This window comes from Perna viridis, chromosome 7 (assembly GCF_037379345.1).
Source record: "Perna viridis isolate PV_CMFRI_1.1 ecotype Kerala chromosome 7, ASM3737934v1, whole genome shotgun sequence".
NCBI lineage: Eukaryota > Metazoa > Mollusca > Bivalvia > Mytilida > Mytilidae > Perna > Perna viridis.
In genome coordinates, this window is record NC_142451.1 from 14,094,191 (window position 1) to 14,119,225 (window position 25,035).

The following is a 25,035-nucleotide window of genomic DNA, read 5'->3' on the forward strand; positions in this document are numbered from 1 at the left end:
ATGTCTTCATGGGATAAAAGCTGCATACAACTACCTTAATTGTCTTGTTTGAGTGAATATCCTCCATATACCAATACATATAAACACCATCCAAAATCAATCCACAATAAAAATCCAGTAGATCATTAACATCAAGACACTACTCCAGATCAAAAATATAAACCAGGTGTGCCAGTAGGGTAAAAATGTGAAATGATACAATACAGCATTTTTTATTTACATTTGAGTGATTTACATAGCAATATTTATACAATAACAAAACTTAATACATAATGAACTTTCACTAAATGCAATTAACACATGGAAAAAAAATATCTACATATACCTAAATACTCTGTGAACACTGCTGCCAAAGTACATGGGTTATAAATTACAACAAATAAAAAAGTTAACTTCAGGGAAAAGAGTTGGTCTTCTCTTGATTGAAAAGTTGTTTTTATATGATGAAATGTCTTATTAGACTATAAACATGAAGCTTTAAACTTCCAATTATTTCTATGTTTGATAGAATCCTTATCCAGTTTACTTCCTAAAGAAATTCAGCTGGTAATGGACATTCTATCACCGGAAGACCAAATCTGTCCCTTGACTTTAACCATTTTACTTGCTATAAAAGAGTCAAATTATGACTATAGATTACAAAACATAAGGTATAACATATTAACATTTGTTAACACAAAATAGATAGATTTGATTATAAATGTTATTGATGACTAAAGTAGTTTTGTTCTTAACAATCAGATAAAAATCTGAAGTTGGAAAATATATACTGCAATACAAAATTTCAAAAAGCTTGATAAATTGTCTAGGTTTATTCTAACTAATAAATCCTCACTGTTGTCAATATCGTCTCTGAATAATAAAAATTAGTAATTAGTAATAAAATTTCCAAATTGCTGATATAATCAGAATCTGCCACAAGTCATCACTTAAAATCTTATATCATAGAATTTTGTGAATGCTGCTACACACATCTGTTTTAAACTTACAGTGAAACTTTTCCAAACCAGCCACCACTGGAACAAGAGGAAATGGTCAGTTTTTATGAGTGGCCTGTTTTGAGAAAAATAGCAATCCCTTCTTATGGTCTGCCTTTTTGTGTTTTATAACCTACACATCATCAGTTTGCTAGTTTGGTGCCAATTCAAAACTTTGGTCCTTTTTACTACATTTCAAAGCTTGCATCAATTGTAAATGGTTCTATAAAAATCAAACGGTACTGCTGAAAAAATAATGTCCACAGTTTAAAAAGAATGAGTATTAAAGATCAAAGGGCTATTGATTGTAATTAATCATTCATTCTGTTCTATTAAACTACCTTTAAACAAAGATTAATAATTTCACCTCTTTATTGTTTTGGCTTAGATACATATCACATTATTTGATAGTTTAAAGATCTAATTCTCTGAAGATTTATTGCTAATGTGTGTATACACCAATTAACGCCTATGCAATGACAACAGGTGATGTCTGGATTAAGTTGTTTGTCCACGTTTAAACAAATGTCCACTTCAATTAGCATCTGTCCACTGATGAAATGCAAACTGGTCAGTGAATGAATTCATTTACAGTTTTGCCAACACATTTACTACAGGTGAATCATAACCGCTCAGCCATAATTTAGAGGTTGTTTTTATTTTATATATGTAACTAAAGCTGTGAAAAGCTGGCTGATGTATGGTTTTGGGTGGCAGCCGGTCTATTGACGACAAAACACACAAGTTTTAAGGTATATCGGCCAGTTATAAGGGAAGCCCAGTTTTTCAAAGGTCTGGTTTGGAGAAGTTTCACTGTATATGATACATGTAAATGTTGATTGTTTTATGAAACTCAAACTCATCCAATGTTTTCATCACATCATATCAGTTCCATACTCAAAAAAGAACACTAACTCTTGATTACAACAACATAAACATCCAACATATCACAGATGTACAGCCAACTCATGGCTTTAGTAGTACTAAATATCAACAAACAGCCCTCTTAAGACATCACTAATTCTTAGAGCCGATAAAATAGTTAACTTCAGGGGATAGAGTTGACCTTTATTTAATTAAACAACCTTTACCTTATGAAATGTCTTACACCGTAGGTAATTAACTGGTCAATTGAGAAGGAGATTCTACTACATCATAGGTATTTTAACCTATTTCTGATCCAAAGTTTACACTGGTACATTTGTTGCATTTCACCATATTCATTCTTGTTTCTTTTAATCCAAAAATCTTGAATATACTAATGTATAATCTTGTGTATTCATTAAAAAATTAGTATATGACAATTGTTGCCTGAAAATGATTCTGCATAGAACTCTGTGTCAGAACATTGAAAAAATGACTTATCAACGTATTCAAAGATGAAAAAAATAACCTTAAGATAATTTCAGGCAATTATTGAACAAAAAAATGTTTTTTGTAAATTAAGGATTCGACCAGAAGCCTAGTTGTTGGATATATTATCAGTTTTTATCAAATAAAATTTGGTTCAAATATTGTAAAATACAATTTAAATTGTTTACATCATGCTTCTTCAATAAAACTTGTTCCAAACTCACTTTTGACATTTGTGTTTCTCTTATTTCAGCAAACATTTTTTATGGGAACAATACGTTTCCACTTTTCATGATTTTTTTTAATATAACTTCAACACTTCCACTTATTAAGATAAAATTTCTCTAATGCCATTTTTATTTAAATTTAATATCATTAAATTTGTGGTAAATATCAGAGTAAAGATGACACTTCTGCAGAATGCTTGTGGTCGTGCACCTTTTTTTGTCTAATGCATTGATGCAGTTTACTAGACTTGCTTTTAAAGTAGATCACTACTATTTCTAGTAGATAAATTTTCCACAAAGATGACCCTGAATGAACATACTTCAGAAATTTCATGGAAAAAAACAAAGGTTACTGAACCTGATTTAGAGATCATTAAGCCTTATCAAAGCAAATATTTTAATACATCTTATAAGGATTCTGTAGGGAATTTTCAATATTTCGCTAACTTCTAAAAAATTGGTATATGAAATATCTTTTAATAACTTTATATAAAGAACATTTAACTGACATTCTTTCATATATCTAAATGAAAATTGGGGCCATCAAACTCTTTTTCTTGCAATATTAAAAAAAAGTTTTTAATTTTATCAATCTAATACTCATTGAAAAAATCATTTGAACTAATTTAAATATACCGGTATTATTTTTACATCATTTTAAATGATTCATGTTATAGAAAATACATATGTCTGCATGAATTTGCAACATGACATAAAAGAATGTTCTTTGTAATAGGTATGATCTACCTTAAAAAGATGATTACGTGTTAATGTTTTTGTTTTCCAACAAATGTAAACATTAACAAGAAACATAAAAAACTGAAGTTTCTAAAAAAAATCAAGCTAAAATAAGCTTTAAACATCCCTATCCATCAATTAATTTCAAAAGAGTTGTTAAAAAGTAGATACAACTACATGTATCAAAATATTAGTTCCTCTTCTTGCATATTCAAGTCACCAGTCAATGCCTGAATATGAAATACACAGGCAAAAATGCCACATCTGTTGCCCTTACATTTTAAGGTACATGTGTGACACATGTGTGACATTTTTATCTTTGTACATTAGCCTGTGAACAATCATTTCTACCAGTATATTCTGATCTATGTTGACATCCTTCAGTCAAATTCCCAATCATCAACGTCTATGTTTTCTATCCCATTCACCAAAAGATCTTCTTCTGAAGGTTCAGCTGCAATATTATACAATAAAAATGATTATTCTTAATATATCTAATCAAAAGCTTAATTATTACCTTTTGGTAATAATTATTGGTCAACTAAAAAAACATCCCTCTTTAAGTTACACATGCTTACATAAGCAGACTTTTAAACCATAAAAAGCTGAGTAAAAACTTTTAAACGATCTTCAATTCAGTGATAAAACATTTAATATAAGTTTCATGATGTCAAAAATACAGGAAAATTACTAAAATTATTAACTGTATTTTATTAGTTTCATACAAGATTTCATTAGAGTTAGTGAGTAAAAAATTATCATAAAATCAATTTACTAAGAAAGTGCAATTTCACTAATTGTTTCTAACAATCTGTTAGATAACCAATGTCTACAGAAGAAATTAAATAGTAGTCATGCCATATAAAGAGAATACTGTGCTGAAAAATGTGTGGTCACTGATTTTGTTTACTTTGTTCTTTTGTTGTTTTTTTTGCACATGCTTGCTCCCTACTTTTGATTGACTGTTTTTTTAAACCTTTATTATTTGGTACAAACCTTTCTGAACCATATCTACTGTCAATGGTTGTAATGGCTGGACTAGAGCAGGGAGGAAGTCTGATGACCTCTTCTTCAAATGTTTAAAAAAAGAATGATTCAATAATGCTGTTGCTGATGGCCTAAAAATAAAATCAGGTAATTATTCATTACAATCTTTCCTCTAATGGAAGTATAAATAACACAAAAGATTTGTTTTTATTTCTGCTTTGACTGCAATAAAACATTATTTTGAAGCTATAAAGTAAAAGGACTTGTCAGACAAAGATTAAAAGCTCAGAACTTAAAATATCTAAAGATAGATATTCACAATCCTTTACAAGGGTTGTTGAATGGACATAAAACTGACTAAAAAGTTTAACTCACAAGAAATATATAACTGAGAAGTACATTGTGCTAAGCTTTGTTATATCAATGTATGTTTACTCTTAAAAAATATACCAATTGTAAGCAGACAAATCGGAAACTTAAGTGGTGTACAGTCTTAAATAAATAAAAAATACTATGATAAGTTACCTTTTGGTAGGGTCTTTTTCTAGACAAATATCAACAAAACTATGGAAATGATTAGAGAAACGTCTGTGATTAGCAATCTTGATTACATCTGCTCTGCTTTTTGCTGTGTCTATGTCAATACCAGAATCTTGGGCAACTATAATAATTAAAATTGAAGTACAATAATAAAAGTATGGTATGTTCTTAAGCTTAAGTCCTTAAATTCTTTTTTAATGGTAGGGCAATGTACATGCTTTCATGATAGATTACATAAACATTCACAGTAGAATTTAAACAATGTTGCTAGAAGAGGTGTGTTCATAAAACATACAAACTATCAATATTACAGCAAGTAACATAATAAACTTCAAGGAGTGGAGTTGGTATTCCATGATTAAATGAATATTATGTGCTGAACTTAAGTATTACATTGGACCATTGACAAAAGGATTGAAATGTTCTAGCAGACTCATACTATAGAATGACAGAATGTTTAAAACTCTCTGTTAGTTGTCAAGTTGACTATCTCAGGGAATTCATCAGGTGATTGTCATTCAATAATGGAAAAAGTGACTCTACTCTCTGAAGTTTACTATCCTGTTCTCTGTAACAGATGCAAGAAGTAATATGTGCAGAAGAATTTTTTGTCAATGAGCACACCATGATCACTTAGCCAGTCTATAATAAAAACCTCAGCACAGTTGATTTAACTCATAAAAACTCAACAACTAAAAGGAAACATGTAAAAACCACTTGTATGTAGCATTGTACTATCACTAGTCTATTACTGCTGTTATATACATTGTACAATTTCTTTTTAGTTTATTTCTATATCTGAAACTTAGTTGTCATGCTTTTTTTGGAACTTTACAAGACATTTTCTTTTTTTCATTTTGACTGTCAGCTTGCTTAATTTTCTGTACAGCCATTTACAATCTTCAGATAAAAAAATAATTCGTGCAAAATATACATTGATACAGAATATACATGTATATATAATGAAATCATGTAATAATGTTGACATGGTTTGTCTAATACCACATGCTAACAGAATTTATTAAATACAACATATTCAATTATAAATATAAAAGTACAAAAATAATTTTAACTTCGTAATCTCAGAATTAGTAGGCTATAAGTTTATTGAGTTTAAGATTTTTTTTGTCTCTAGTGTAATAACTATTTTTAATTCTAACTAGGCTTGAATTTTAAAAGCAATATTCAGCAACAATATCACCAATATCATTAATTTAGATTCTTTCACGCAGTTATGAACTAAAGTTATATTTTTCCTTTATGAAAAACATTGGATCAGAGATTGAAAACTAAAAGAATATAAAATATTAATACTTGTAATTTCTTCCAAATTTAGCAAAATTTTCAAGACAAAGGGTAAAAACTATGGCCTAACCAAGTTTTTTTTTTATTGTTGGTACAATATAGTATAATTACTACTAAGGGGGTTTTTAATGTCCTTGACTACCCTGTTGGGTCTCGCACGGACGGCTGTAGTATAATTTGCACTGTGGTGGTATTTATATTGGAGGAAATAGATCTTTTTTTGGGTGATTTGTCAAATTTATGAGGTTTTTTTGTAGATTTCATTAAAGAATTGCAAGAATATTCATCTGAAAGAAAGAGTATACACAGAAACAAATTTTAAAGCCATAGAAAAAGAACATGTAGCACAAATATAATTTATAAAGAGCTCCTCGAACTGTATGGAAAATTTCCTTACCAGGAGAAGTATTTTCCCTTCTACAGTAATTATTGAAATTACACTTTAAAATCTATCTTTTACTTCATTAGTTTCACCAAACTTGTACCTAGCTTATTACAGCAGCCTTCCATAAGTTGCTAAGCTCAATTATCTATATAATATGCCATAACAATGATAAACTATATCACCAGAAACAGTTACATTTAGCACATTTTTAGTAGTCCACAGTTTTCTTGGTTAATTTGAATATTCATGATATTTATGATTAAACTAGAATAATTTAGATACCCCAACTCCCCACTGCAATAACCATATGTTCTGCATATAAACTAAGTCATCAAACAAGTTCATGTTGCTTTTAAATCATATCCCACCACATGGCATACTTATATAAAAGTTCTGTCAAAATGTCAAGTGGCTGAGATAAAGTAGTTACAGAGGAGTCGATAAAAAAATGTAGACTGACAAACAAACATACTGACAGACAAATGGATGGATACCATGATCACTAAATACCTCTTGCAAAGAAGGGGTATAAATATGGGTTCTGAAAACCAATATCTTACAATTATTTCTCTTATCAAAAGATTTTTAGTGATACTACAAGTTGCAAAAAAATGGTGTGTATATGGCTTAGTAATTTACTGTTTTATACTATCAAATAGAATGAGTAAAGTATTTTTAAACTTCATTGGTTCAGTAACTCGAGAGTTACTCCTAAATAGAATACAAATTGCTTCTGCATACATTTCTTTCACAGATTCATATAAATTTTGCCTATTGCTAAGTAAATCTCTAAAACTACTGTCTAAATTTTATCCATATATAGAATCAATCAATACATCGTATGATAAATGGGTATTAATAGGATAGTTAATTGGAAAGAGTGAATAACCAAAATATGATCAGAAGAATGCCTAGATTTTACGAGATGGTGGAACTTGTTTTGCAAATAAATTAAATCTTTGTGCACTCTTAGCATAAGTGATTATATTTTGGTTATTCATGATAACCAATTAATTATCCTATTTATTATATAGATATTATCCATTATTCTTTGCTATTTTCAACATAAATTTCAAATTTTGTGAATGGCCAATTGATATTTGGAAGAAGAAAGAAAGTGAAATTAGCGAATTCATTTCAAAGTGAGAATTACCTGTATCAAAAATTTTTACATAGGATCAATTCTGTAAATCACTGCTATCTGTATCATAATTTCAAATAAACACTCAAATGAAAAAAAGTAAAAATAATCCCAAAACTTCACATTAAGTGTCCCTGTAAGAATCAAGCAGTAGGTGAAACATGGTATGAAAAAAAAACCCATTATTTTAAAAGTGTAATTTGACTATTCACACCATTAGAATCAAGGAAAACAGACAAGATTTTCCATTTCATACTGGACCATTGAGTTACAATTTCATTGATATGCACTGAAAATGAACACTTCAAGGGCGGGTAACTCTGTCAAAAACATCACTTTCTTAGATTCTATTGAAACATTTCTGAGCAAATCCAATTATGTGGACATCAAATAATGGTCTTTTCAAATAAAGATATCATCCTTGAGTGATATTTCACTGTCAGATCGGAAGGGTTTCATCATGCATGTTTCTGGTTTTTCCCATTTTGCCTGATTTTTACACTAACACTTACACTTAATATCTAATTCAAGTGGCTATTAACTTAGCTGTGAAAGTGTTAGATACTGCAAACAATTTCAAGTTAAAAGAAATCTCGCCAAACATATGTATTGTATATATCTTATATACCATTTATTATGAATACATGTATACGTATGATATTCTATTATACATCATCCAGAGTAATGACTTACAATATGTATAATTCTCATCTACATAGGAAGTATATATCATTATTCAGTTGTGAAGCAAATGCCAGTATATACATGTATATCTACCCACCAGAAATAAATTTATGATATGCAATAAGGCATCTAGAATTTATGTTACTGAATCTTTCAAGATTATTATCTGTTCTGATATATGGAAAATAAAATTCTTACGAAGCAGAAAATGTGAAGTTCCATTTGTTGAAAAGTATTGATTCTACAAAGAAAGTTCTCTGAAATTCTGCTTTATTAATAACTGGAACATATTGATAAGGATGGGTGTCACTCATAGTACAAACAGACAGACAGACATGCCAATAACAAAAACTGAGCAAAAATCAATATCACACTTTCTAAAACAAAGTACATGTAATTCTTTTCCAAAGAGTAAAATCATATATCTGAGTGTTTTGAACAAAGCTTAAAACCTATTTCCAACTTAAGTCTGATTTCAAGCACTTTTTGATAGAATAATAACTTTTACAATGGTTACACTACCTACATTATAACTTGGAAAGTAACCACAAAACAAAGTCCCTGCTTACTTCCCCTTATTTTAACAATTTTTTTTCAAAAAGAAATTACCTTGGTTTTCTTGACTGACAAGATCTGCTATTGTTGTGCAATCAATCAATACTGGTTTTGTTCCATGCATCTTCTCAAGTAACATCTAAAAGAAATTAGAAAAATATATTAATGTATTTTAAAATTTCCCGTTAGGACAATATATATAGGTTTGTTCACACTACTAGTAATTAAAAATTTAGATACATCAGAAAAATTGTATGGCATGCTTAAAATATGTAATTCTTGTACATGTGTAAACACACATGAAACATGTTAATTAAACCACCTATTTAATCTGTGCAGTGTTTTACATGAAAGACAACATGGAGGAATTCATTTGTGAAGTTGTACATGTGTATATACATATTACTTTTTCTGTCTTTAAAAAAGTCTCATAACCAAATTTCCTGGCAGGGCTATGATTGTATTTTCATAGCAGAATGTATGCATTCATACAAAATATTGAATTCCATGTAATACACACTTTTTTCTCTATGTATCTACTAGTTCCAATAGTTCAGCAAACCCAGGAAGAAAATCTCTCTGAAACCTAGGCAGACATTATAGTAAGATATCTAAAGTCTCATAAAACAATGATAGCCAACAAGTTTTTCTGCCTTAACTTCAGCAAAAAGCTACAGATTTTTTGGTTAAATATGTCATAAAAGTGCAGTCTACTCTCTAAAAAAAGGGTCCTTTTAAGAACCTATACACCACTGTCTACACATTCCTTCAGATCATAACAGGTATTGGAATTATTAAAGCGATTTATATTTACACTACCTGAGTTAATTGCATATCAGCAAATGGTTCCACACCATTGGCCAATTCACATGCTGTAATACCAATACTGTAAATATCTGACTTCATATCATATCCTGCTAAATTCTGTAAGTAAATATAATCCACTGAATCAACATAGCAGTGCCAAATCACATCCGGTTAATGCCATCATAAAAATAAATCCTAGATTCTCATCCAACATTTTTCAAAATTTGAGGTGGACGGGTTAATTCTATTTTTGATTTTTTATCAATTTAAGTGAAAAATGCTGTCAGTTTGAAAGAAATTGACCTAAATTGGGAATGAAATCAAAACAAAATTTTTCTTTGAGGGTGAAAAAATTGGGACAGGAGGGATGAGAATCTAGAATATTATTCATTTTGGTCTTAAAGCTTCTTATAGTATCACAAGTTCATTTTTTTTTCATTCATCAGAATAGTATTTTTTTTCAATTTTATTGGTGTTGACAAATTTCAAAAATGAAAGTTGTATACCACACCATAGCATATATTTATTTTAACCACATAGCCGGTACTTTTTGTGGTTAAAAATATGCATTTTGTTTTGGCATATTTTAATTTTTGCTGCCTCCTACATTCTAAACCTTGTGAAGTGACTAGAATTCAAGATGAGCATTGCTTAATATCAAATCATGAATATATACTATACCCACTGAAAATGGATTGGCAATTAATTAAAAATTCAAAATGTAGATCAAATGGGCATTAAACTTGGAAGCAACATCACATTCTTCAGATAAAGAGAACATATTACCTGAGCTAGAATTTCTGGACTGAACCATTTCAACATAGAAATACAAGTAATAGGATATTCATGGACTGTTCTTAATCTGTGTCCATTTTTTATCATACTATAAGCATTCCTGATTCCTGTCAAGGTCACATGACCATCAGATGACAATAAAATATGACTAGCTTTAACACCTCTGAAAAATTAAATTGACAATTTCTTAAAACTGAGAATAATTCCTACTTGTGTAAATTCAGCATATAAATTCAACATTGTAAATTTGTAATTTAAGCTCAATGTGATTTTAACTTTTGGCAATTTGGAGGAATTAACTAATTTTAGTAATGTTAGTCATTTAAGGAATGATAGTTATATTTTTTGGTCTATGAAGAAATAACCTCGATCACATGATGCACTCTAAATAACCTGCATAGCAAGTTATTTTCAGGTGTGCACCGAATTTTTGTAGGATCAAAATTTAATGAGTAAAATAACACAATTTGGTCTTTGAGATGATGGACAAATTTTTTTTTATCCAATCAGGGAGCATGCTACATCTGAAATTAAATTATTCCATAACTTGAGCCTTAACTATTAATGTCTTATTAATGAAAAATTGTAAGAAGTTCTGAATTTAGAGTATTAAATGCAAAGAACCAGAAAGACAAAACAGAAGAACGGAAAAGCACAAATTTCATTGAACATAAAATTGGAAAAGTAAAGATTACCTATGTATAATACCCATACTATGTAAATATTCTAACCCCTGTAGAACATCTCTCATAATATAGGCTATTGCTAATTCTGATAAACCATTGGTGAAGTAGGCATGTAACAAATCCTTACAGGATCCTACAATATAAAAAATACATAAAAGTTCAACTTTTTAGTAAATGATATACTGAAAATTCAATATGGAATGATATTACCATTACACTGCTCAAATATTAAACACGAAGTTGCACATGTTATTGTGATTAACAACCAACATCACTTACAATGAATGCCCAATATACTGGTAGTATACAAAGCCACATACCACATCTGGCAGCCAAAAAAAATTCCTTTTTCATTCCATTTCGTGAAGAATGGCTAAGTCCCAAAGCAAAAAAGGAAGTTCATATTGGCCAGTGTAGACCTATTTATTTCTTTTTTCATAGCTTAAAAATATATTGCATAGAAAAATCATCAATATACACCTAGCAAGTTTCATAGGCATTGTTGACTAAAATATGGTATTTGTTCATAGACAACAAGATATTTCATACATGAGTCCTAACCAGACAATAAAACAAAACGGGAAGTATACAACCATGATGTTAAAATACAAACCTCTACTAAATACAGATTTTAATGACACCAATAAACAATGTGTAAAACAATGAATGACTGATTGATTAGCTGATTGTTTAATGTCCTATGACAGAAATCTTAGATAAGAATGATTGACCAATTGAACTGGATTTTTAATGTGCTAGGTCAAAGAAGTAACAGCTTGCAGGTAGGCATGCCACTCAACTCTGACACATTATTCTCACTCCAAGCCAACCAGTTGTTACTCTTTTGCCTTAAATACCATGCTTGGTGGAGAAGCAAAGACTACTAATTTTAAAGTCTTTGGTGTAACTTGTCTGTGGAACAAACCCACAATGTCAAGCATCCTAACTTGAGACCACTGAGGAGGTTTGTTGATGAATCAAACTTACCATACGCCATTATAGGCAGGACTGACCATGAATCAAACTTACCATACACCATTATAGGCAGGACTGACCAGGAATCAAACTTACCATACACCATTATAGGCAGGACTGACCATGAATCAAACTTACAATACACCATTATAGGCAGGACTGACCATGAATCAAACTTACAATACACCATTATAGGCAGGACTGACCAGGAATCAAACTTACAATACACCATTATAGGCAGGACTGACCAGGAATCAAACTTACCATACACCATTATAGGCAGGACTGACCAGGAATCAAACTTACCATACACCATTATAGGCAGGACTGACCAGGAATCAAACTTACCATACACCATTATAGGCAGGACTGACCAGGAATCAAACTTACCATACACCATTATAGGCAGGATTGACCATGAATCAAACTTACCATACACCATTATAGGCAGGACTGACCAGGAATCAAACTTACCATACACCATTATAGGCAGGACTGACCAGGAATCAAACTTACAATACACCATTATAGGCAGGACTGACCAGGAATCAAACTTACCATACACTATTATAGGCAAGACTGACCAGGAATCAAACTTACCATACGCCATTATAGGCAGGACTGACCAGACCTCATTCTTAGATACAAATGTACCATTGGTTGGTAAAATATTTTCATGGTTCAATTGCTTGGATAAAATGATCTCATTCTATAAGTATAAATTGATACACAGATTCAAATGTCATATACATACAAAGTACCAGTACAATTGTGATTTCATATCACACATTGAAATGTCTTTGTTAAGTATTTTCTTTAAATTAAAAAAAAAAACTTTTGTAAAAAAATAGAAATTGCTTGAGTCTGAAATAAGTGCTAATGAAAGAACTTTGAAATTATTTGACAGAGTACATAAGTAAGTTGTTGTTTTTTTCAGTTTCCCTCTTTAACAGGAGTTGGCTATTAGAAAGGGTTAATCAAACTGTACAACTTAATTGATGTTCATCAAAAACCTGTGCTCAATGTCCTTCTGAGGAAAAAGGAATGTGAAATACCCATTCACTAAGATGTTCTTTATGCTTAAATCTCTCTCTCACCTGCAATACAGACACATCAAATGGATAGTTATCTAAATCTGTTTTCTTTACAGCGACTATTTCACCAGTTGGCATATACCTACTGAATGATATTGTTATGGCATCTTCACAACCTTTACCTGTAAAACATTGAAAAAATATTTTGTCCATAAAAATATAATAATCCATATGAGAAAATTTTCAAATCAATATATTTTTTACATTGATTACTACTTATTTGGAGATTTTTTAGTTTCATCAGAATGATATTAAATCAAATGTTTCACAAGACGCAGCTTTATATGACTGCAGAGATTGATTCCTAAACTTTTGGGACAAGTATTGACACAGCATTCGAACTTGAAAATGCTCTTATTTGAATTTTGGCTGAATGTTTGATACATGTAATACATGTTGTATTCTGAACACAATGAAACTTAAAAAAAAAGCAAAAACAAAAAAACTTTTTATGTCAGTGACATAGCAATTCAATAGCATTATAAGGTGTCAATCGAATGACATAAGAAAACCTGAATCCAATGTAGTTATTGGTTGGCCTTAAACAACTTACCTATTACAGTATATAGCTCATATAAGGACGGATCAGGAACATATTCTACCATTCTCTCACCTACATCATCCTTCCCTCCAGATTTCTGAAAAGAAATAGAACGGAAAAATTTCAACATGTTACTTTCTCTAAAATTATTACTGAACACCTCAGTGCAAGATATTGTATTTTCACTTCTAGTCAGTTACACAATGTACACTGACAAATGTATCTCCCCATGGCAATTTTGTCAATAACTGAAGATTTACTACCTGATAATTTTTAGAAATAAAGTAACAAAAAGTAGGGTTGGCAGCCTAAATGCACTTATCAATCAGATTACCTGTACCATGCTTCCTGATGTGATAAACATTTGGACTGTTTACAAGTGTTATATTTTGAACTATTTATGCATAAAACAAGTAATCTATTTAAAAGTGTTTACAAACAAAAGCATTAATCATCTGACAAATTTACAACACTGGAAGATTAAACATTCAACTATCAACAATGTATAAAGCAACAACCATTTAATTTAATAATTAAGATTTAAATTTCTTAAAGGACAACATTAAATCAAAAGTTTGAGAGCATGAACATTGCACTGAAAACTTAGATGAATGTCTTTACTTAAATAAATCAAGCACACATGAAAATAAATAAAGGAATAACTGAATCTAATTTCTTCAATTATTAGTTACACCTAAAAAAAATTACCTGTGTTTCTGCTAACAATATTGACCCAAACTTTTTGTGTTTACCCTAAAGATTTTTTGGCCACTTTTTTACAAGCACTCTATATGTCCAAACGTGTCTTTGAAACAAACCAGTCAAAGACTTTTGAAAACATAGATATTTTTTCTTTGACTCATTTGATGACAAAAAGATATTAAAGAGTAGGGTGAGTTTCTCCTTCCCAGTAATCAACTGGTCATTCCTTTGGAATTTAAAAATTGTATGAACTTTGTCATGCAACACTCACCGAAGAGAAAGATTTTCTAGAATAAGGTGCATTAGCTGGAGAGTCATGAGTATAAGATTTGGTACAAGCACAATTCTGAAAGAAAAAGAAACAGATCACAACATAACAACATGCAGTGCCAAACATCAATAAAATTGTCAAATTCTATTCTTGTTTTTCATGAAATACATTGTGTATTATCAAATTTTTCATGAAATACATTGTGTATTATCAAACTTAATCATGCTCATCAGAAAGATAAAAGTATACAGGAAACAGAATATTGTGATTCCATGAACAATAAATAATTTACACTACTGCTGGTTTTTTAGCAAAATGTCTTCAGGCAAATTTTAATTAAAAAATAATTACTAGCTGTAATTGATTGCCTACATACTATGATAATTATTGGGAAGATAATGCATTGAATAATCAGAATCTCTTCAACCTCTCCCTTTTTTTAACTTAATTATTTTTTTGAAGATCAGTTACAGCCATAATGTGAAACAGAAAGTTGGTCATGTGATTTAAAAGAACAAATATCATGAAATGTACAATGCACCTATTTATAGACACAAGTTTTTTTTTTAAATTCTAATGATCTGTTGACGCAGATCCATTGGATTTTATTAGTATCAACATGTATTATAATGTCAATGTCAAAAATAGAGATAACTTGAATGAAAATCCTATGGCAGATATTTCATGCATTTCATAATGAGAACAATTGACCAAATGATTAGACCCTGCTTTGTACAAGACCAAATTCTTTATTGTGTAGCTCATAGAAGCAAAATCTGTCAGGTAGGCATGCCATCCTCACTTGAACACATCATTCTAACTCCAAGTTCTATCCCCTTAGATACCAGGTGCTTGGCGGAGAAGCAGTGACTACCAATTTTAAAGTCCTTGGTGTGACTCAATTAGGGATCAAATCCACCAAGCACTCAATCATGTCACTCTGAGACTACCAAGGTAGTTTATTGTGTTACCTAAACCAGGTTGTAACAAGACTTTCATGTATGATGTGATATGATCATCATTTAAACCATCACCCCCTTCTTAAAAAAGGGGAGGGAATCACCAGTTAATAAACCAGACAAAATGAGTCCATATGACATTGATGTCCCAACCAACCAGTTCTCTCAAGTAATTGGTACATCAGATGTTTGATAAAGAAACTAGTCTCCAACTCATACTGTTGAAGCTGCATACAAAATATAAAATAATTCTAATGGACAGTTCCTAATTCTAACTGTTGAAAAATTACACAAAATAAATACACCAAATTGGAATCAACAGCACATTTTAAGCCTGATGAACAACAAAGAGAATGATTGCAATGAAATGATTTGAAAGCTATAACTAAGGATATAAGACTTATTGGAATCTAAAATTTAGGTAAACCAAGATAACAAAATGATAAAAAGTTTGAAAAAAAAATCACAAAAAAGAAGCACAATTGTCAAAATACTCTGACATATTATAAAACAACTTAACTGATAGCAAACCATGGAAATAATCTAAAAACTTTATTTACATCACTTAGGTCTCTATGAGTATAGACAGCTTAACCTCCTTTTATTATCAGACACTGGTACCTACTAATGAAGCCATATCTGAGTACAGTAAATTGCAAAGAAATGTGATTTGACCCCTGTATTCTATTTTAAGCCACAGCAACTTTGGTTTTCCCAACAACCATTAAATATGCAATACATGCATCTATCTTATAGACTGGCATTATTTTTAATTTTCAAAATAAATTTTCATTATTCCAAATGAAAAATTAAGTAGCAGTCTGTGTAAGAATCATCAATTCTGCAAAATGTGGTACACCTCAAAAAAGGCTACATATTTTTATTTTTGTTTTTAAGTTGCTTTATAGATCTATATGATGAAATGTGTAATTATTCATTCCAATTTGTCTGTTCTTAGGAGATAATCCACATTGAAAATGCAACAGTTTCAATTGTATTTTACTGTCATTTACAGAGTTATCTCCCATAGGTATGAATTCCACAGTACATTTCATATAATTTTTATCTTCTAAGAGCACAGGTTATATGAAAAACCACATGTCAATTTCTGTTTACTATAACAATTTAAACAAAATATCAAAAATAAAAATATGTAGGCTTTCCAACCATGAATCACATTTTGCATGATTCTTAGGTGGAGAACTACTTAATGTTTTTATTATTGCTTAAAGGTTTTGTTATGTCAAGATGTCACAATACCATGTTAAATGCATACTCTTTAAATAAACCTGTTCTTTTCCATTCTTGATAAGTTTGAAATTACACAGATAATGTCCTTTTTATAAAATGTAATTTAACATTTTGTTTCGAAAGAATTTAAAACAGATATCTGATTTTGAAATGATTTGTTGCCTCATCCATGACTGGGAAGTCAAATAGTTTCTTCACTGTTTATCAGTTTATTTGGGATCAAATAAGACATAAAAAAGAGCACCAAAAAAAATAGACATTAGAAAATTAATTGTCTAAAAACTGACTAACTATCATACTAAACAACATGTTTTAAATAAACTAAAATGAATAAAAGTTAAAAATTCTGTGATAAAGGGGAGGGGAGTGTAGGCCTACATCATACATACCACATCCATTGCATGCTCTTTAGAAAACAACACAGAGAAAGATCAAATGGAGGTCATTTAAGAACAACAGTGAAAAATTCATGGTAATCTGTCATGCAATTAAGATGTGCACTGTGTTGATAGAAATATAACTGTCTACTTCTGAAACTCCAGAACTTATATAGCACAATACACAGACCTGTTTATCCTACTTGATGACAATCTTTATTTTTTGCCATAGTTTATGAAAATGATCTGTAAAATCCTGAATTTTGTGAATTTTTTTATAGGTACTATGGAGAGATTCACAATCCATAGAGCATAATGCAGTCAAATTTCACAGAAACTACAGTTAGTCTTTAAAGGTGAACATCTCTACATACAGAATGGATCAATCATCATCTTTTGTTTGTTCATTCATCTCCTGCTAAATTACTGATCATTAAATTTGAATACTGCAGACAGTCTTCTACCCAGGATTTTTGGATGCTGCTGTATTCAGCAGGCATGACAGGACATTATTTTAAGGTCATATGTTGAAATCTTGTAGGATGCCGTAAATGACATTGGGGAATGTGGTTTTTTATCCCCACAATACACATTATCAACGAATCTTATAGCACAATGCTGGTAACAAGATAGCACAGTATTGACAACCACAGCACAGTTCTCAAACTCGATAGTGCTGTATAGAGCAGTGCTTTAAGGGCCTGGGGGAGAACACTGGGCCTGATTTCATTTCTTACATCAGCACCAGCAAATTATATTGTATGTACCATTTTCTTTTTCTGATCAGAAATAACTTTTTTCCAAGAATTTCATTGAAATACTAATAAAAATAATACAGAACAAAACAGTAATACTAGTTAAATGACTGAAATTATTCATTCAGACAATGAGTTTTCTTACAAATAGGAAATTTATCAAATCCTTTCCCTTTCCTCTTTCGTGTACCCTTGACTTGACTTTTTATGAGCAACTCGGCGGATGTTTCTAGAAAAGCAGAGGATGCTTACCCTACCGATGCACCTAATCTAAGCTCCCAGTTTTTAGTGGAGTCTGAGTTGCTCATTTACTTTTGTTACTTTGTACGTATCATTTTGGTTATTTTATGTTCTTTGCTGTGTACGTCTGTTTTCCATATCTGTTCTTTATCCCTGAATTACCTTCTTTTGATTCACACTAAAATCATGGTTCCTATAATTACTCTTACAGAAATAATTTGGGTTAATATGTAGTATCATTCAGTCATACTCACCAAAAATGACATGGATGATGGTTTTAGGTCCACAAGGATACACTGTATCTAGTCATTACTCTAACCAAACTTCCTGAAAAAAAATATCCAGTATTCACAAACTAAAATCAAGCTCAGCTTTTTGTCATACCTAAATGCAAATCACCTTCAAAGTCTATAATAAGGAATTTGTTGTTCAGCCATTCCATCGTTTTGTCATTATTCATTCTCAGAAAATATACTGTACAAGATACATGTAGTAATAATCATACATATAGTAATAAACTTACCTTTTGTTCAAAAGTGAAAGAGAAAAGATTAAACTCCTGAAATTGCCTTAAATGTAACAAATGACAGTCAAACAAACTATTGTTTGAATTTCTAGGAACACCTATACACAGTTCCATGGAATCAAAAACTAAAACAATCCTTGTAAGCAAATAGTTTAGCAATCATCGAGGTCATAATTGTTTACATTTGTCATGGGATATGTCATGTATGAAATTACAGCTATTGATGTTTATAATTCCACGTCCTGTTTTTAGGACTGCATATAGCCATCAAACACAAGGTGTGGCATGTAGTAATAAAGCACTTGTATGCTGATAATTAGCAGTTCTTTAGTTTCAATAATTTAAAGTAAAGAATCAGTTATGATTTTACATTACAGAGGCATCAAAAAATCTTTTTTGAAAATAAAATAGAACGAACACTGATAATGCTAGAAGGAACATTTTTTTACCAGAGGTTTAGGTTTCCATGTTAACTAGCTTTATTATCCAGGTCGGCTGAAAATCATTCCTCAACAAAATTAGTCTTACAGCGTATTCAAAAAATTGATACAGATCTGTGATAGAGTGATGCTTATACAACTGCATACAAAACACAGTTAACCTAATATAAGTCATTCATATCAATTGACAAACTTAATATGGAAGCCAGAAACACATGTTACCGCATCATGGGTGTAAGATTTATCAATTTTTAGGCCAAATTGTATACATTAAATTTTGACATTCCTAATTTTGGCAGATTCTAAGTGGTGCAATTTTAATTATTTAGTCCAGAGTAAATATTTTGCAAAATCTATTTTTGCTTTTTTAAACAGGCCACTTAAATATGCCAAAAAGAATTTCTTAGCTGAATAAATATAAGGGTCACAGAAAAGGGAAAATTACAGCAAGCAAGTCCAAATCAATTGAGAAAAATTATTGCAAGGATTTTTTCAAGGTATTTTTTATATGCATGTTTTCCAAATTATTTCCCAGGCCTGGAGTGAGAGTTATACAATTGTCTGGTTATCCCTTTAACCAACACACATATTCTCACTTGTGCTTTAATGTGGATGCCATTGCAGAAAATCATATATTTTCCCATTGGTTTCCTATATATATCACCTTCAACTGAAAAATTAATGATGGCACAATGAAAGATGTTAAAGTTTCTCTTACATCAAAAGGTCATTGAACATGTTGAAAGGCAATTTGGGGGTCAAATGCTGCAAAATGACAAATGTGAATTAATATAACAAGAATGAATATGGTGAACATGTCAAAGAAACAACAACCCAACACGTGTTACAGGGATGAAAAGTGCAAGCTCAAGGCCACCCATGGGTCGTGAATGAACAAAGAGGAATCCCTCACACCTCAGGGCAAAAACAACATTATACACAGGTACAGGGACATTGTTGCCCATATATACTCAAGCAATACATAAGTAAACTGAAGGACATAGAGAGGCCAGAAATTCCAGACTTAAGACAAACATAAAAATTGTGGTGGGGTACTTTGGCATGATCACAACCCTCCCCCTTAATGTATAGGAACCCTGTAAACCACTTGCATATACATTCCATCTTCTAAATTAAATTTTAAAACAAGTAAATTTTAGGTCCTATTATTTTCAAGGCTTTCTAGTCATCTCTGCCATAGAACGTTTCGGCCATAGTACTTTTCAGCCATAGTCCATTTCGGCCATGATCGTTTTGACCATGGTTTTCAATATGCAATCAATTAAGAAGTTAAATCTTTTACATTTAGTTCTGGAAATATATTTAATATAAAGAGCAGTTTTACTTGTACCTTAGAAAATCTTTTGTACATTGCAACTTGCAGTGGTTGTGGGAAAACTATATTGGACAAACTAGAGCATCACTCCGGTAGGAGAGGAAAGATGTGACTTTATACATTCATTTGTGTGTCTTTTTGTATTTTATTGTGTCTTTAAATACATTTAACAGTGTGTGTGTGTGTGTTTATATATATTTATATCCTGCTGAGGGAGCGACCAAATTTGCATCGCAAATTTGCAACCTCGCATCGATTCTAAGAGTTGGGTTGTAGTTTGGACTTGATTATATATATATGTATGCATCCTTGTATTAATATACTATGTTGATCCTCGCCTGGAATGCTATGTATCTACATAGTAATGTACTAAGTAAGATGGTAGAGTTGCCTCACCCCATTTGTCTTATATGTATTATATAATTGGTGTGGCTGTATTTGTATACCGGTACTGTTACAGATCCTTTATTGTCTTACTCGATACCATCAGAGGTTTTCCTATTCAGTCACATCATGTGCTAATGTTCGCGCTCTACATTTACTTATGAGGAAGTATCACTCGGTTAAGAAAAGCTATATTATATAGCCAAGTTGGCCGAGTGGTCTAGAGCGTTGAATGTACTGCAGGCAGTGTTGCCATAGATGTCAGAGAAGAGAAGGGGTTCGAATCCCGCTGAGGGAGCGAATCTGGAATCGATTCTAAAGTTCTAGAGTTGGGGTGTAGTTTAGATTTGATTATATATATATATATCCTTGAATCAATTAAGTATTTTAATTTGTTAAAAAAAGTTTGTAAAATAGTTTTATTAATAAGAGTAAAAAAATATTGTTTTACCTTAAATATAGACGTTCAAAGTGAAAGAAATTACACAAATAACATAACACGAGTGCCGATGACATACAAACTGCAAATCTCTGCCTAAGAATGATCTGCATCACAAAAATACCTACAGAAAGATGTAGCAATGGACAGGTATATAATGCTGAAATGAATAAGACTTGGTTTTTTGTATTTGAATGTTTTATCAGATCATTATTAATACATCATTAACTGCCGTAAATTCGATAAAAAGACATAATTTCATCACTGAAAGTATAACCAATGTCATCAACTAAAAAGACAACTTTTGCATTAGCCAACAGCTCCATATAATTTAAAGGAAGCTTGTCTTCCAATTTTCACATGGCGATTTTAGTAGATAATTATATGATTTGATTGTAATTAAATAAACAAGTAATTGCCCGTGGCATGATAATTAAAAGGCTCTATAATCAAATTACCTACATGATTAATGATTAATTATCATTACGTGCTAGAGACATTGAGCTTTAATTAATTATAGTTCTATGCTAGAAACCACAAATAATAACATTCATTAAAACAAACAAACTAATGTTTTTACAGAAGTCACATTCTTTAAATGTACATGAAAAATTTCGAAAATTTAGATATGAAATAACCGGGAAATAAACTATACCTTTTATCAGGGACTTTATATTTAATATACACTCCCTGCTTTTAGACATAAATTATGCTGAACATTGTGAATTTTTTTTTTTTTAAATGTACATTAGAGAGAATCCAGCAATCAATAATTCGAATGAATTTACACAATTTTCTTAATTCAATCTTTAAGTTTTTTGACAAAAAAAAAATGTGTTGCAGTTTATCGATACAATTTATTTTTCTGTCGTCTTTAATTCCAGAAAATAATTCTGAGGCAACTTCTAAAGAAGGAGAAACTTTATTGCATCAGCATAACCAACTTTAGCATTACAAAACAAGAAATGTTATACATAATCAATAAAACAGCGTGGAATAATAACTGCAGAGAGCAAAAATGCATGTAATTCATGTATACTGTAAATAGTTATGGAAGTATAGGAGTCAATCCTAATAAAGTAATAGCAATTTACTAATCTTGCCCCCCCCTTTCAGCTTGAATGCACGGCTTAGGTATTTGTTCAAGTTGTTTCATAAATTATCGTTGTTGTTTAAACTTTCTGAAATATTAACTGGTGTTATCTCCCTCAGTAGTTTTTAACATTTATTTAAGTATCTGTTTATGTTTATCAATTATGTATTCACCATTTTTTCCCCTATTTATGTAAACTGCTCTTTTTTTAAATAAATTATTATTATTTTTTATAAGTTTACTACAGTCATTCATCTTTTTTTTTATACTTGAAAATACACAAATTTATGTAATATTTTTGACTGTATACAATATTTTAAAAACATGTGGACGAAATATACTGTGGCTGAGATAACTATGGCCAAAGTGGTAGTGTGGCCAAAACGACTTGCATCGTTTTCAAGTCATATCCTAATCTTTTCTATCATTCAGTCTGATATTCCAGCGATTTTTTTTATCATTGCATGACACACATTACAAGTCTAACAAGAATGACAGCAAAGTTTGAACAACTGCTCAGGGTAGAGATACCAACTACATACATACATGTAATAGACAATAAATAAGCTTTCATAGATTTAAGAGCAGAAACCAGTTACAAAAATGTATGTAATTATTGGGTGGGAAAATGTTGTGTCAGAAAGATATTTCGCATCATGTATCGTAAGTGGAAAGTATTAAAAACATACTCATTCGATAAAATCTTCCATCAAATCAATAATTTTAGGGAAACAAGGTCCCTAAGTAAAATTAATTTATGGATTTTGTTATTTTCGAGTTTTCACAATTTTCTCACTTCCGGTTTGGAAACAATAATTTTCAGATCAATTCCGGAAAAAAACTACGGATTTATTTTATGGTCCCCACCAACTGGCATTAGTAATTCGAGATATAATCACCCAAGAGAAAACAACTTAATAGTGACTACATTCAGGTCAAAATGTAATCGATTCTGTGATTTAGGGAGCAACCATATGTTTTTACAAATCTTGGGGGTTGTGAAAAATCAAGATTTCCTGCGAAGAAAAAATAAATTTCCCAATTTCAGAAGGGGTGAGTGTCCCCGTCCTCTGGATTTGCCACTGAATCCTGCCTTTTTATTGCAAGTTTCATTCTACCCCCCTAAAAAACAAATGGTAGTTCCTTTATTTTGGTATGTGTAAATCGTGGATCGTTATCGTTTATCCATCTGCACCATGAAAACTGATTTATTCATCGGGTCATAGTTTTCCTTTCCTCGTTTGTCTACCCCGGACTTGACTTTTTATGAGCAACTCGGCGGGTGTTTCTAGAAAAGCAGAGGACGCTTACCCTGCCGGTGCACCTGGTCGATGCTCGCAGTTTTTAGTGGAGTCCGAGTTGCTCATTTGCTTTTGTTACTTGTCTGGTCTTTGTCCCTGGATTACATTCTTTTGATTACCGCTATAACCTTGGTTCCCTTGATTACTCCTGAGCACTTATCTATATTTTTTCACAAGAGCTGGAAATCTTATGAATGAATGGTGCACGAAGCTCTAGAATACAGGTTCACTATCAGAAGGTGATAATCTTCTGGAAAAGCCATTTTAAGTATAGGGTAACATTAAAAAATTACCGAACACTAATCCATTTCATAATCAAAGCAAGTCAAAATTAAATCTGGCAAAATAGATATTACACCATCGGAGCAGTTGGTACTGCAATGGTCCAGACTTGGTACATGCACTTCAAACGAAATGGTGGGTTAAATCTAGATTTTACAGCGCACTAAAACTTCCTCTTCCATTGTGGGGTGACTATACCAGTGGTGATTAAAAAGCATTTGCATGCTATTGTCTTAATCGGTAAATCAGTGGTCATTACCGGTGCACCTGGTCCATGCTCCCAGTTTTTAGTGGAATCCGAGTTGCTCATTTGCTTTTGTTATTTTGTATGTATGATTTTAGTTACTTTATGTTCTTTGTTGTGTATGTCTGTTTTCCATGTCTAGTCTTTGTCCCTGGGTTACATTCTTTTGATTACCGCTATAACCTTGATTACTCTTTCACATCAGCACAAAGAACAATTTACAAAAAAAAAAAAACAATCATTACTCATTGTTTTAGAAGAAACTAAGTATTTTTTCAACCAAGGACTGATATCTAAAAAAAGAATTTGGTAAGAGACCCCTGATTCAGGAGTCTGTTATGTAGATACTTTATAATGCCGTTCAAGAAAATCAGAGTTAGTACTTGCTCTAGCATAGTGAAACAATTGTGAAATATAAATGTCATATGCAAGAGGTGAAGATATATTGCTGCACAGGTAAGGAAAATTTATGATATTAAAATCAAATTCGTCTCTTTTATCATAAATCTTAGTGCTGAGATGACCACTCTTGTCATATTTGAGATGTAGGTCCAAAAAAGATGCAGAACAGGCTCATACATATTTTCTAAGAGGACTATTTTGTATGTCCATTGACTACATATGGGTAATATATATTATCAGGAC

At 31.1% G+C, this 25,035-nt stretch overlaps 1 protein-coding gene across 7 annotated transcripts; it reads right to left on the minus strand.

Annotated features, from left to right (window-relative positions):
* Positions 1–196: 196 nt before the first annotated feature.
* LOC148611421 (STE20-related kinase adapter protein alpha-like) lies at positions 197–23,389 on the minus strand. Of its 7 annotated transcripts, XM_088592024.1 has the most exons (15): positions 23,253–23,374; positions 18,600–18,672; positions 17,363–17,379; positions 14,764–14,838; positions 13,803–13,887; positions 13,253–13,371; positions 12,756–12,864; positions 11,190–11,313; positions 10,486–10,657; positions 9,712–9,816; positions 8,947–9,031; positions 8,347–8,364; positions 4,808–4,943; positions 4,292–4,413; positions 197–3,749 (listed from the first exon to the last, which is right to left on the minus strand). In XM_088592024.1, exons 3-15 carry the CDS (start codon positions 17,369–17,371, stop codon positions 3,676–3,678), a joined length of 1,233 nt encoding a protein of 410 aa, XP_088448150.1. In that variant the 5' UTR covers positions 17,372–17,379; positions 18,600–18,672; positions 23,253–23,374; the 3' UTR covers positions 197–3,675. The 7 variants fall into 7 exon arrangements, with proteins under 7 accessions (XP_088448150.1, XP_088448148.1, XP_088448149.1 ...); XM_088592022.1 differs by lacking the exon at positions 17,363–17,379 and having other exon boundaries at positions 23,253–23,380; XM_088592023.1 differs by lacking the exons at positions 17,363–17,379; positions 23,253–23,374 and adding an exon at positions 18,869–18,887.
* Positions 23,390–25,035: the final 1,646 nt, after the last annotated feature.